The sequence below is a fragment of the Stomoxys calcitrans genome, chromosome 2, assembly GCF_963082655.1.
Source record: "Stomoxys calcitrans chromosome 2, idStoCalc2.1, whole genome shotgun sequence".
NCBI classification, from domain to species: domain Eukaryota; kingdom Metazoa; phylum Arthropoda; class Insecta; order Diptera; family Muscidae; genus Stomoxys; species Stomoxys calcitrans.
In genome coordinates, this window is record NC_081553.1 from 234,664,419 (window position 1) to 234,679,449 (window position 15,031).

Consider the following 15,031-nt stretch of genomic DNA (forward strand, 5'->3'; position numbering starts at 1 on the left):
CATTATACATTGAGCTTGGGCGCTAGAGTACGAGCGACATGTCTTACCCGTGAGATTCTCTGCATTCATTATGACAAATCATCGCATTCGGCATTGGGTAGAAGACTAGTCATGTTAGAGTGAAAAATCAGTGGGGCAACTGTTGCGAATTACTTACCCGATCGGTGGGGGATTTGGCAAGGGCTTGTCGAAGCCTTTCTTGCCCAGCAACCAAAATGTGTTCATCATGCCCTTGCCTTTGATGTCAATGAGACCGCGCGGCTCAATGGTGTAGCCGCCGCGAGCTTCCAAGCGGTTGCGGGTCTCCTGAGACATATGTATGCGCCAAGAGGAACCTGTAGAGGAAAGATTGCCTAAGCTGCTGCACCAGAAAATTAAATGTGTCTCATACCGGTTGATTCCATGCGTGAAGCTGTGTTGACAGTATCGCCAAAGAGACAATACCTAGGCATAGTCAAACCCACAACACCCGCACAGCAGGGTCCGGTGTGTAGACCAATTCTCAATTGCAGCGGAACCCCGGGCAGGTGTTTGACATTGAAGCGCCCACTCTGATGCAGCAAATCCAAGGCCATGGTGGCGATTTGTTCGGCATGATCGGGAACACGTACCGGAAGACCACTAACAACCATATAGGCATCACCAATTGTTTCCACCTGCAAGGGAAAGCACAAAAGTTATTGAAAGCAGACAAAGAACACCCTCCACCTCACCTTATAGACATTGTATGCATTAATGGTGGCATCAAAAATCGTATAGAGATCGTTGAGCAAGTCCACCACCTGCACCGGTGTACAGTGGGCAGCTATCGTTGTAAAACCAACGATGTCGCTGAAGTAAATGGTCACATCGGAAAATTCCTCCGGCTCAACGGCCAAACCCATTTTCAATTTTTCAGCCACCGAACTGTAATATCAAAAAAAAGAAAAAAACACACACACATGACATCGATATAAACGATTTACGTGCTCTTTCCCCATCTTACTTTGGCAACATTCTGTTTAAGAGTTGCTCAGTCTTTTTGCGTTCCATATCCAATTGATCGGTACGTTCTCGTATCAATTCTTCCAAGTTGTTAGAGTACTTTTCGAGCATTTGAAACATTGTGTCCACGAAGTTCACTTTTCGTCCATGATTTAATAATTTAAAGCGCTCATAGACTCTGCATTGGATTGTCACAGCATCACAGTCATCATGGCCACATCAATCCCATATCACCGCCATTCATTCACAGCCAAAGGAACAACAGAGACATCATTGTCATCATCATCATCATCATCATCGACAGCATCAGCGGCAAAATCAGAATCATAGCCATTATTATGATGCAGCAGCCGGAACAACGAATCCACCGCCATCATAGTTGATATTTATAGCGCGTTGACATTGACATCGCCAATCATTCGTCCAACGGTTGGCGATGTAGTTGACGATTAAAGGACATTTTAAATGCGTGCCAGTGTGACCGATAGTGTGTTGTTATTGTTGACGGAAATGGGGCAGGAGCAATAAATATGAAAATCGATATGGGAATAAAATTATGATTTTTTTTTTTCAACAGATTCCTTTGAAAGCATGCAAAGTGGTGTTTCTCATAAAATGTGACGCAATAAAAAAAAAAATAAATAATAATATTGTGAATTTTAGTTAAAATTATTGAGGAGGAACACACGAAATTTGATGAAAAATTTTCCTGAAGACAAAATTTTGATGACATTTTTCTAAAGAAAACCAGTTGGGAAAGGCTAAAGTCGGGCGCAGTCGACTATGTTATACCCTGCACCAGCTAGTCTACTTACTTCTTTTAACAAATACAACCTATGTCTAACAAATAGAACCTATGACTTACGTAGGTCATTGATTGCAAATGGACCATATCGTTTCAGTTTTAGATATAGCTCCCATATAAAGCGATCTCCCGATTTGACTTCTTGAGCTCCTGGATGCCACAATTTAGCGGAAATTGCATGCATGTAGTGTTACGTCTGTTACGACTAGCAACAACTATGCCAAGTACGGTCCAAATCGGTCTATAACCCGATATAGCTCCCAAATAAACTGATCTCCCGATTTGACTTCTTGAGTCCATGGATGCCTCAATTTGTCTGAAATTCGGTACATAGTGTATTGTTATGACTTTCAACAACAATGTAAAGTCCGGTCCGATCAAGAACCCGATACAGCTCCCATATAACCGATATCCCGATTTGACATCTTGTGCCCCGGGAGCCTCAATTTTCTTCCGTTTTGTCTGAAAGTTGGCATATAGTGGCTATATGCTGGCTACCGCAGTTTCAAAGGCACTCCGGTAGCCGAGTTGGAGGCGTGCTCGGATTGCCAGAGCGTAGAGTCATGGGTTCGATTTTCATCCGAGGCCTTGGTATGTTCCTACTGTGGTATCACAATGGACTTAAAATTGTCTGTCTGCCACTCTTACCTAACCTATCCTACAAATAAATGTGGACCGATGTTGATGAAATTTTGCACACATATTGAGACATTAAACGAAACACCTCGTACAAAATTTGGTAAAGATCGGACCAAATTATTGCTTTTACAGCCTTCAAAGACCATATCATTTTGGGACGTCAAAGAAAGCACTTCATGCCAAATTTGGTAAAGATCGCGCGAAAACTGTGGCATTAAAAGGGTATATCGGATGAATGATATATATGGGAGCTATATCTAAATCTGAACCGATTTTGATACAATATTGCACACATCTTGGGACGTCGAAAAAAGTATTTCATGTCTAATTTGGTTAAGATCGGACCAAAACTGTGGCTTCTACAGCCTTAATAGTTCAAATTTATATTTAAATCCGGACCGATTTTTTTCAAAGTCAATAGGGTTTTTCTTTGGACCTATGAAAGTCGGACAACAAATGCGTCCTGCACCTTGATAACTAGAATACAAGGACAGACAGAGAGACAGACATAGCTAAATCGAATTAGGAAGTGATTCTAAGTCAATCGCTATCCTTATCGTTGGATCTAGTTATTTTCCTTCATAGCATTGCAAACAAATACATAAGGTTATAATACCCTGTACCACAGTGGTGGTGTAGGGTATACAAATTTAGTTTACTCCTGAAACAAAATTTTGCTAAAATTTTCTCTAAAACATATTTTTGATCAAATTTCTCAGAAGACAGATTTTCCACCAAAGGCAGCATTTTTATGAAATTTCCATAAAATTTTTCAGATGAAATTTGGATAAAATTTCTCCAAGACAAAATTAAGAGGAAATTTCTCTAAGTTTGAAATGTTGAAAAAACAAAATTTTGAGGTATGCATTTATACACTCCATTGCCCAAAAAGTAATTGCGGATTTTTTAAAAGAAAGTAAATGCATTTTTAATAAAACTTAGAATGAACTTTAATCAAATATATAATTGCCATTTTGTTTGATAACCTTTTGCCATCTTCCTGGCAAAAGGTTATCGAAGTTCCTAGAACTTCTGGCCTTTATCTGCGAAAAACTGAACCAAGTGTGATTTTATAGCCTCATCATTGCCGAAAGTTTTACCATTTAAGGAGTTCTGCAAAGATCGAAATAAATGGTAGTCTGATGGTGCAAGGTCAGGGCTATATGGTGGATGCATCAATAGTTCCCAGCCAAGCTTTTGGCGAGTGACCAAAGATGTGTGCGGTCTAGCGTTGTCCTGGTGGAATATGACACCTTTACGATTGACCAATTCTGGTCGCTTCTCCTTGATGGCTGTATTCAATTTGTCCAATTGTTGACAGTAAACTTCCGAATTAATCGCTTGGTTCCTTGGAAGCAGCTCAAAATATACCACACCCTTCCAATCACACCAAACAGACAGCATAACCTTCTTTTGGTGGATATCAGCCTTTGAAGTGGTTTGAGATGGTTCACCATGCCTGGACCATGATCGTTTTCGACTAACGTTGTTGTAAACAATCCATTTTTCATCTCCAGTTATGATTCGTTTTAAAAACGGATCGAATTCATTGCATTTAAGGTGCATATCACAAGCGTTGATTCGGTTTGGTAAATGAATTTCTTTCAATACATGTGGTACCCATATTAAAATTGACGCCAAACAATGTCGCGCACTTTTTTTCTAAAGCAAGCTAAAAGTAACAGCTGATAACTGACAGAAGAAAGAATGCAATTACAGAGTCACAAGCCGTTGAAAAAATTTGTCAACGCCGACTATAAGAAAAATCCGCAATTACTTTTTGGACAACTAATGCTTGATTGTCATGACATTTTAAGGTGAACTAGCAATGTCCTTCTGTCCCTCCGTCTGTCCGTCCATCCATCCGTCTGTCTGTTCGTCCGTTTGTCTGTCTGACCGTCCTACCGCCCGTCTGTCCGTACATCTGTCCGTCTTTCCGTTGTCTGTTCGTCCGTCCGCCTATCCGTCTGTCTGTCCGTTTGTCTGTTCGTCCGCCCGTCCGTCTGTCTGTCTGTCAGTCCGTCCATCCGTCCGTCCATCCGTCCGTCTGTTCGTCCCTCCGTCCATCCGCCTGTCTGTCTGTCCGTCTGTCCGTCCATCCATCCGTCTGTCTGTTCGTCCGTTTGTCTGTCTGACCGTCCTACCGCCCGTCTGTCCGTACATCTGTCCGTCTTTCCGTTGTCTGTTCGTCCGTCCGCCTATCCGTCTGTCTGTCCGTTTGTCTGTTCGTCCGTCCGTCCGTCTGTCTGTCTGTCCATCCATCCATCCATACGTCCGTCTGTTCGTTTGCCTATCTGTCCATCCGTCCATCCGCCAGTCTGTCTGTCTGTTTGTTCGTCTGTCCGTCCGTCCGTCCGTCTGTCTGCCTGGACCATTCACGGCAATAAGGGTCACAAATGGAAGATATTTGAGAGTGTCAAGGTTTTAACCCCACCCCCGAAACACCAACAAAGCGGACATATCTACCAACCATGGCAATATGGACCTCAATTGAAAGGTATTTGGGAGTAGAACGTGTATTGAATGTACACATGCAGGGCGAAACCTCTGAGGGGCCATTCAACGCCCAAAACACTCCCAACTAGAACTTATTTACCAACCATGGAAATATAGATCTCAAATAAAAGATGTTAGATTAAATTGTCTTGACATTGAAAGTCGAATTAGCCATGTCCGTATGGGAAAATCACGCTACATTTCAAGCGAATTAAGATATCCCCTATTCTTGTTGGTGTAGGTCGTTGGGTAGTGCAAATGGAAACTCAATACAGCCTAACGTACAGGGTCCCGACCCACTTCATAAAGAATCGGAAGATTAGGATAGGAAAAGAATCTAATACGAAAACATCAGTCAGTGCAGTGGAAGTAAAATCAATGCAGCCTAATGAGCAGGGACCTAGCGATGAATTCATCACCCACTCCCAAGAAGCCCATTTACTGAAGGACCAATGATTGAGGTCATCCACATAAACCTCCACCGGAGCGAGACAGCTACACGCGCTCTGATAGAGAAAATCAGCAAGGACAAGATTCATATTGCCTAAATGCAGGCGCCATGGGCGACCCAGAATAAAGTTTGTGGACTAAACCATATCAACTTCCAATTATTCTATGCGAACTCTGGTACACCGCCGAGGACCTGCGTTTTGTTTGTCATACAAATTTAAATTACATAGTTTCGCCAGAGTTGTCAACGTCGGATGCAACAGTGCAGATGCAAGGCAGGGAGACGGTGAATCATCGCTCTGTCTGCCTTTCGACCGCCATCCACGTCGGAGCTGCAAGCAGACAGGAAATGAGGTACGATGCGAACTCTCACCACATTTCGTGGGATAGTATCAACATTAATAAGCGGGGCCAAGACCTGGCAAAATTCTTGAATACTAAATACCAAATAACACTTAATATTGGCAACACCGCTACCTTTATAATAGGATTAGCGAGTAGGTTTTAGATGTGACAATATGTTCGGAAAATCTAATCGATGAGGTTCAGGAGCGTCTCCTTGAAGCACTCCTTCTCTGACCATCATTACGTTAGGTTTAGAGCAGCACGGCCAGCGCCGAATCCGATAAGCTTCCTCAATAAGTTGAAAGCCAACTGGCCAAAATTCGGAAGACTCCTCAGAAGAAGACTAGGGCAAGATTATTTAGATTGTCCAAGCATAGAAGACATGGACAATCATGGAATGCGTGAGGTTGTGTGGTGCTAACGCGAGGACGTCGAGTGGGAATATCTTTATAGACAGTAAAACTGGCCATAACAACCAGGCCGGCAAATTCACGAACAGTCTTGGAGTATAAGAAGGAGATTAACGCCTTTTCGGAGAATGGCACAATCCGCATCGTTTGGGTGCCAGGCCATAGCCTAGGAAAGGGAATATGAAAAAGCAGACGAAACAACAAACTTGATTAGCCCGAGGCCTTTCGGGTCGACGCAGTCCGAGTTAGGAACGGCAGCAGTACGACAAAAATCATATGGAGATCCCATGCTATTACTGAAAGGCAGCAAGCAGAAGTCGGTAAATCTTTCGGTATCATAACAGGACACATAGGAGTACGAGCTCCCTTATACACTCACTTGGTGCGGCAAGTAATAGCATGTGTAGGGCATGCAGGAAAGATGATGAGACGTTGGAGAAGATCCTATGCCATTGCCCAGCTTTCGCGGCTAACATCCTGCCATGTTAAAACTTTTCTACTAAGTAGTGTTCGGCACGCCGTTCGGATTCGGCATAAAAAATGTGGTCCTTACCATTGAGCTTAAACTTTAATCCGATTGCACTCATTGATATGAGAGATGTATCCCCTGTTCCTTAGTGGAATATTCATGGGAAATTTAGTAGTACTTGCTATTGATGTAGGTCATTGGGGATTGGTCATATTGGTTCACATTTGGATTTAGCTCCCATATAAGGTGGTCCTTCGATTTGACTTCTAAGGGTCCCTATAAGCCACAATTGTTATCCGATTTGGATCAAATTTTGCCCGTAATGGTTTATTATTACTTCCAACATACAAGGCGAGTATTGCCCAAATCGGTTTGTAACCAGATAGCTGCCGTATGAATCGGTCTCCCCATTAGTCTAGGTCTCCATGGTGGTGGTTTCACAAAATTCGCCCGGTCGAACTTAGCACATTTCTACTTGTTTTGAATTAAATCTCGTTTTTCCGTTCCCTCATGTGCGGAATACGTGTTGATGCTGTTTTGTTCCATTATGTGTTCAAGTCATCATAACATAATAGGGGAAACGCCATAGTGTTCGCGCCCCACTGTCATACTCTTGTCTATCATTTGCCTATGCAAAACCCTTTTGTGTTTTATTTTTTTTTGTTTTTTTTGTTTTTTTTTTAGTTTTTCACTTCACACACTTACGAATTGAAATCTGGCCTCATCTCCGGCTGCTCTGCCCAACATTGTCGCATTATATTTATCGCCTCGGGCGGTGCGGCTCCCTTCGACACCGACGGCCTTATAAGGGGTGGTGGCTTTTTAATTTTAGCTATAATTTCCTCGGCTGACAATGACAGCATACAGTAGGGCTCACCGCGCACCACCACCTCCTGCATGATTATGCCAAAGGAGTAGACATCACCTGCCTGGGTGGTCATAAGGCGCGAGTGATTGTGATGTTGGTGCGGTTTCAGTGAACGCAACTGCTCGGGGGCACACCACAACATCTCCTTGGCCGTTCGTGGGGTGGGCTGCACACCTTGGGCCTCATAGAATTGGGGGAGCCCATAATCGGTTATTTTAAGCACCCAACGTGCATCGACAACACAATTGCGCGAAGTCAGTGTGCCATGGACACGCAGCGGTGAGGCATGCAGATAACGCATGCCTCGCACTAAATCGGTGAGCAGGCTAAGACGAAATGACCAGTCCAGTTTGATTTCGTCCATTATCAGAACATCCTGCAGCGAACCTCGAGAGCAATAGTCGAAAACCATGGCGGTACGATTGGGATCAGCCAGCCAACCGATTAGGGGATTGATGTTCTCATGCCTGAGGCCGTGAGCCATTACCAGCAGATCCATGGCCTTGGATTTGAGCTCGGTGGATCCATTGAGAGAGACTTCTTTGAGTTGCACCAAATCACCATTATAGCGGGCCCTCATATCTAATAAGGCCGGATTGTGGCGGGCCAAACTGGCCGATCCCGAACCCGTCTTTCCGTTAAGACCATTGATGGTGGTGGGTCCCGATGCTCCCGGTATAAGAAAGCCCAAGTTTTTCAGCGAACCAATGGAGCCCTTCAACAAATCCGGTTTATCGACTTCGGGTCCCCCAAACTCCTGTAATTGTTGCAGCCAACAGCAAAGCATGGCCTCAATGCCTTCGTCCACCTGCAAGCAAAACGAAATCCAACTGAGTGCTGTTGACATTGGACTGAGAACAGAAACTCACCCTTCTTGAATCCACTGGAAATACAAAATCATTGGCAGAAAGCACAATCTTATTTGGACCTTTGGACAAGCGTTTGCGCAAGAAATAATTTCTAAAAAAAAATAGAGAAGAATATATTGTTGAAAAATACCATATAAAATATTAAAAGTATATAAATATATATGAAAATAATTCTGTTAGAATTTTTCAAATAGGATATATAAAAAGGCCATTCGGCAATCTAATTTCAAAAAGTATTTTCTTTATTAATCAACGAATTTTTGTCTAAAAACCAATTTTAATGAAATTTTTTAAGAAATTCAAATATCGGCTAAGGCATCAGGCACGTAGCCAGGTGGGAGGGGGAGCTATCGGCCTCGAGACCTACCCCCTCCAAAATACCTATTTTTGGAATTTTAGAGCTTATACTTATTGTTACTTATTGTTTTGCAGTTTTAATATGCAAATGCAAATTTGCCCATGAACATTCCATTAAGGAACTGGGGCGCACAACACAAGTATCAATGAGTGCTATCCGATTCAAGTTTAAGCTCAAACATAAGGGGCCTCCTTTTTAAAGCCAAGTCTGAACGGAGAGCCGCAGTGCGGCACCGCTTGGCGGGAAGCTTTTAGATGGCATAGTTCTTCACAATTTTCGCCAGCATTAGGAGGGGATAACCGCCGTCGAAAATGTTTTCTGATCCGAAATCGAATCCACGCGTTCAACGTCATAGGCAAACACGCTAACCTCCATTTTAGTATGGATCCCTCCAAAATAAAATCCTGGCTACGTCGCTGGTAGAAATGCTCCATTACCGGGCTGAATACAAGGCTAACAATCGTCATGCTAAAACGTTTACAATTGGCTTATTATGAATATGAAATTTTGCACAGGTTAAATTTGTGAAAGAGTCAAATCGGGGTATATTTGGGTATAGCTGCCATATAGACCGATCAAAAGACCCATTTATCATCCGACTGTGCTCAAACATTGATTTTTTAATTCTTCCGTCATCCGAACCGTATATGGTATAGACAGGACCATATTTAAATACAGCTGCCATTTAGACCAATCTTCCGATATAGGGTCTAAAGTCCGTAAAGACCGATTTCGCTAGAATTTGAAACATTGAGTTTTTTAAACCTCCCGACATACGACCCGAATTTGGTTCAGATCGGACTATATATAGATATATCTGCCATATAGATCGATCTGGCGATTAAGGGTATTAAGCCAAAAAAAAGTCGCATCTGTCACCCGATTTCGCTGAGTGAGTTGTTTTAAGCCTAACCTAGTCCGACCAGAATACGGTCCAGATTGGTCCGTCTCTTCAATATCTTTAATTTGATATCCATATTGCCCTTATCGGTCCACTTTTGATTTTGGGTGGTGTTTTTGGGGTAAAGGGGGAGGGTCCCGCCCTTCCGATCAATAAATCCCTTATCAATAAATTACAAAGCCTATTCCTTCTTCCTGGCTATATTCGTAATCTACTCCCGAATATCTTTCATTGGAGTATCATATTGTCATGCTCGTGCAATAAATCTATTTTATGGGGTTTTGTGGTCGGGCGGCCCACAAGTTTCTTGGACCTAATTTTTAATATGAAATTTGTATTCTACTCTTGAATACCTTTCATTTGAATCCCATATCGTTCTGATCGGTACATTTTTATTTTTTAATAGTACTTTTGTGGTAAGGGGGAGGGTCCGCCCCAAATTTTATAGCCTATGTTTCCTTCCAGACCAACCTACACAATCCATGAAAATTTCAAGGTAATCAGTTCGGCCGTTTTTGACTAGGCCGGGCCAAATGAACAAACACAAATTCATTTTTATACCCACCACCGAAGGATGGGGGTATATTCATTTTGTCATTCCGTTTGCAACACATCGGAATATCCATTTCCGACCTTATAAAGTATATATATTCATGATCAGCGTAAAAATCGAAGACTATCTAAACATGTCCGCCTGTCTGTTGAAATCACGCGACAGTCTTTAAAAATAGAGATATTGAGCTGAAACTTTGCACAGGTTACTATATCGGACTATATCTTTATATAGCCCCCATATAGACCGATCGCCCAATTTGGGGTCTTAGGCCAATAAAAGCCACATTTATTATCCGATTTTGCTGAAATTTGGGAAAGTGAGTTAATTTGGCCCAGATCGGTCCAGATTCGGATATAGCTGCCATATAGACCGATCATCCGATTTAGGGTCTTAGGCCCATAAGGGCCACATTTACAATATTATCCGACTTTGCTGAAATTCGGGACAGTGAGTTATGTTGGGCCCTTCGACATCCTGCGTCAATTTGGTCCAGATCGGTCCAGATTTGCACATAGCTGCCATATAGACCGATCCTCCGATTTAGGGTGTGAGGACCATAAAAGCCACATTTATTGTCCGATTTTGCTGACATTTGGTGCAGTGAGTTGTGTTCGGCCCTTCAACATCCGACTTTGCTGAAATTCGGGACAGTGAGTTATGTTGGGCCCTTCGACATCCTGCGTCAATTTGGTCCAGATCGGTCCAGATTTGCACATAGCTGCCATATAGACCGATCCTCCGATTTAGGGTGTGGGGACCATAAAAGCCACATTTATTGTCCGATTTTGCTGACATTTGGTGCAGTGAGTTGTGTTCGGCCCTTCAACATCCTTTTTTGATTTGGTCCAGATCGGTCCAGATTTGCACATAGCTGCCATATAGACCGATCCTCCGATTTAGGGTGTGAGGACCATAAAAGCCAGATTTATTGTCCGATTTTGCTGACATTTGGTGCAGTGAGTTGTGTTCGGCCCTTCAACATCCGACTTTGCTGAAATTCGGGACAGTGAGTTATGTTGGGCCCTTCGACATCCTGCGTCAATTTGGTCCAGATCGGTCCAGATTTGCACATAGCTGCCATATAGACCGATCCTACGATTTAGGGTGTGAGGACCATAAAAGCCACATTTATTGTCCGATTTTGCTGACATTTGGTGCAGTGAGTTGTGTTCGGCCCTTCAACATCCTTTTTTGATTTGGTCCAGATCGGTCCAGATTTGCACATAGCTGCCATATAGACCGATCCTCCGATTTAGGGTATATCCTTTTTTGATTTGGCCCAGATCGGTTCAGATTTGGATATAGCTCTCATATGGACTGATCCTCCGATTTAGGGTCTTAGGCCCATAAAAGCCACATTTATTATCCGATTTTGCTGACATTTGGTGCAGTGAGTTATGTTGGGCCCTTCGACATTCTTCTTCATTTTAGCCCTGATCGGCTTAGATTTGGATATAGCTCTCATATGAACCGATCCTCCGATTTAGGGTCTTAGGCCCACAAAAGCCACATTTATTATCCGACTTTGCTGAAATTCGGGACAGTGAGTTATGTTAAGCCCCTCGAAATATTTCTGCAATATGGCACAGATCGGCCCAAATTTGGATATAGCTGCCATATATACCGATTTCCCTATTTATGTTCATGGGCTCTTAAAAGGCACATTTAATATCCGATTTCGCTGAAATTTGGTACAATGAGTTGTGGTAAGCCCCTCGATAATCCTGCTGGGTATGGTCAATGTTGGACTATATTTAGATATAGATGTCAATATACTGGTCTCCTGATTTAAGGCATTGGGTCCATAAAAGGCGCATTTATTGTCCGATTTTGATGAAATTTGGTATAGTCTTCTATGAACCATACCTGAACCATAATCGGTATGGTCAATGTCGGTTTATATTTGGATATAGTTGCCATATATACTACAAAAATATAGCAATTCGTGTTGGTTTCTCTTAAAGAATTGATTTTAAATTGTATGGCCTCTTTAGGGAAATACTTAAAAAATGCATTAAAATATTAAAATTAATTTTCTAAGATTAAGTAGCTTAACTACATCAGTTAAAGCTAATGTGGTGACATTGTGTTATTGTACATGCCTTCGGAACTAAGTGAAATCCAATTAATATTGCCGAGAAATCTTCAACGATGTTGGGGATTCCTTCTTAAAGGAATCTTTTCGTCCAACATGCCAAAATTAGCTACGATTTATTTTTGTTGTTCAATGCCCTTAAAGCCTGACATCTCCTAGCCCGTGACTTTTGACAGAGTTAAACTTGAAACGAAACTTTCCGTGTGTTTTTTTTTTTGCTAATCTAAAACGCTGCTCCATTTTCTACTCTGGGAAATTATGCAAATCTATGTGTGTAGGCATTATTTATGCGCCTTACACAAGTTAATCCGATTAAAATTATCTTTTTGGCTTTGCATGTTGCCTCTGCTCTGCCCGTCTAAGTAATTCATTTATTTCTCGGAGTTGAGAATGTATCCTGAAATTATCAAAGTAATCTCACAATTACACACATTTTCGGTTTGTGTTTAGTATGTACCCAGTTGTGTAGCCAGTAACCAGTTGGCACCATCATCTAGTTCCGTAGCTGACTTTCAAAGCCAATTTTGTCCCTACAGTTCCACTTTATGCGAAATCCTAAGAAAGTAGCTACCCTACGGGAAATGGGACGGGTCCCAAACCTGTCACGAGATAGGTCTTCTGGCGAAAGGGACCGGTCCCAGTTCTCGTCCCCTTACATGGAAGAAAACCTTTCTCTCTTATAAAGGTTGGTCGCTCGAGGTGACAAATTGACACCATTCTAACACCGTAGGATAGGTCCTGGTAGGGCATTTATGCATTTGGCTCTAAAATACTATTTACCGAATTAGTACCAGATGCTGCAGATAGAAATCGGTTTAAAAAAATGATCGTGCTACTTGCGTGCGAGGAAGAATTTGCACCACCAAAATTCGAGGTTCGAGTCCCCCGGCTAGCAATTTTTTTTTTTTGTTTTTTTAAGCCAATAATCGGCTTGTTGTGCGCTCTAAAAATATAAAGTAACCTCTAAAAAGAAACTTTTAAGTTAGGAATTCCGTGCTGCTTACAAAATCCTTAATTGTTTTCAATACCACTCCTTTAAGTTGGTTCATGTCTGGTATTGTGTCTCCATCTAAGTACCGGTATCTGTTAGACGCGAAAGCCGGACAATGACAAAGGAAATGCTCCAATGTTTCATCATCTTCCCTACACATGCTATTACTTGCCGCACCGATTTTACATAGGTGAGCTCGTAGTCCTATTTGTCTCGTTATGATACCAATAGCTATACTGACCTCCTTCTTGCTTCCTTTCAGTAATAGCCTCGTCTTCTTACGATCTAAATCGCTCCATAGGATTTTCGCCTGCCTACCGACCGTTTCGCTGCTCCACAATGTTGTATGCGCACTCGTCGTCCTTAACTCGGACTGCGTCGACCCGAAAGGGTCGGTCCTCTGGCCTTCACTGCCAAAATAGTCTGCCCTTTTATTTCCCCTTACTCCGTTATGGCCCGTCACCCACACGATGCGGATTTTGCCATCGTCAAAGAAGGCGCTAATCTCCTTCTTACACAGCAAGACTGTTCGTGACCTTACCGTCCTGGTTGATATTGCCCTTATGGCAATTTTAATTTCGTTACAGATGTTCATACTCGACGTCCTCCCGTTAGCACCACACCAATTCACTCATTCCGTGATCGCCCGGTCCTCCGCCTGCAGGACCGTATTATGGTCAGGCAGTCTAAAACAGATCTCAGTCCCTGGGTTATCAATGTAAACCCCCAGGCCCACTCTGTCCTCTAGCTTTGATCCATCCGTGTAACATGATCTTCCAGATGGGAATACTAGGGTATCGTTAATCCAAGACTGTGCCAATGGCAGCAGTGCTTCGCACTCGATTTAAGCGTTCATTTTAGGTATCCGATCGGAAACCTCTTCCCTTTTATCCAAGTTTCCTATTGTCGCCTCGATTATACCGCGATGGTATGAGCAGCTCCCATCCTCAATCCATTCTCCCATCGCCTTAAGTCTCATAGCCGCAGTGGCTCTCCTCACACTTAATCTGTATGCCAATGGGTCGGATATCTAGAATAGTCTCTAGAGCCCTAGTGGGCGTGGTCCTCGTCGCTCCGCCAATGGCAAGACAACTTGTTCTCGGAACTTGTTGTATGGTCTTTATGTTGCACTTTTTCTCCATAGCAGTCCACCAAACTACTGAGGCGTAAGTAAGTATTGGTCTATTCAAGCTCCAGTGCACTATCCTTGGATTCAGTCCCCATTTCGAGCCTACGGCTCGTCCTCATAGTACCCATTATCTGTGAATCTTCTCAGTACGTGCCTGAATGTGACACTTCCAATTCAGTTTCCTGTTCAAGATCACACGTAAGTATTTGACCTAGTCAGATATCGAAATCGTCTTATTGAGGAAACGTGGTGCGTTAGATTGGTCCACCTTCGTCTTCCTCGTGAACAGGCATATTTCAGTCTTCTCTGGGTTAACATTGAGACCTCTGGGTCTAGCCCAGCCTATGTCATATGCAAGCCCCTTTCGGCCCTTCTGCAAAGCTCGTTCTGATCCTTACCCCTTTTAGAAGTATTATAACATCGTCTGCATAGCATATGTCTGCAAAATCGCTCCTCTGTCAGCATCCGAAATAGGTCATTTATGGTGGTCACCCATAGGAGTGGCGATAAAATGACCCCCTGTGTGTGTTTGCCATGGGACACACAATTTATCCACCTGTTCTTTAGCATATGGTTTATCCAGTCTCTAACGACCGGGTCCATCCGGTACTGTTCTAAGGATTGGATCCTTAGACCAGTCGGTCCGCACATTGTTAAAAGCCCCCT

The 15,031-nt window shown here is 42.8% G+C and overlaps 1 protein-coding gene across 4 annotated transcripts in view; it reads right to left on the bottom strand.

Annotated features, from left to right (window-relative positions):
- LOC106095623 (uncharacterized) overlaps nt 1-15,031 on the bottom strand; it is a 190,469-nt gene that overhangs the window by 2,061 nt on the left and 173,377 nt on the right. For 3 of the 4 annotated variants that reach the window (XM_013262885.2, XM_013262884.2, XM_013262886.2), the window contains exons 7-13: nt 8,336-8,426; nt 7,304-8,274; nt 986-1,162; nt 714-906; nt 392-656; nt 158-335; nt 48-59 (exon numbers count right to left, since the gene is read on the bottom strand). In XM_013262885.2, coding sequence (XP_013118339.2) covers nt 48-59; nt 158-335; nt 392-656; nt 714-906; nt 986-1,162; nt 7,304-8,274; nt 8,336-8,426 — 1,887 coding nt within the window. Of the gene's footprint in view, nt 1-47; nt 106-157; nt 336-391; nt 657-713; nt 907-985; nt 1,163-7,303; nt 8,275-8,335; nt 8,427-15,031 lie in introns of all 4 variants that reach the window. The other variant, XM_013262887.2, reaches the window with a different exon arrangement.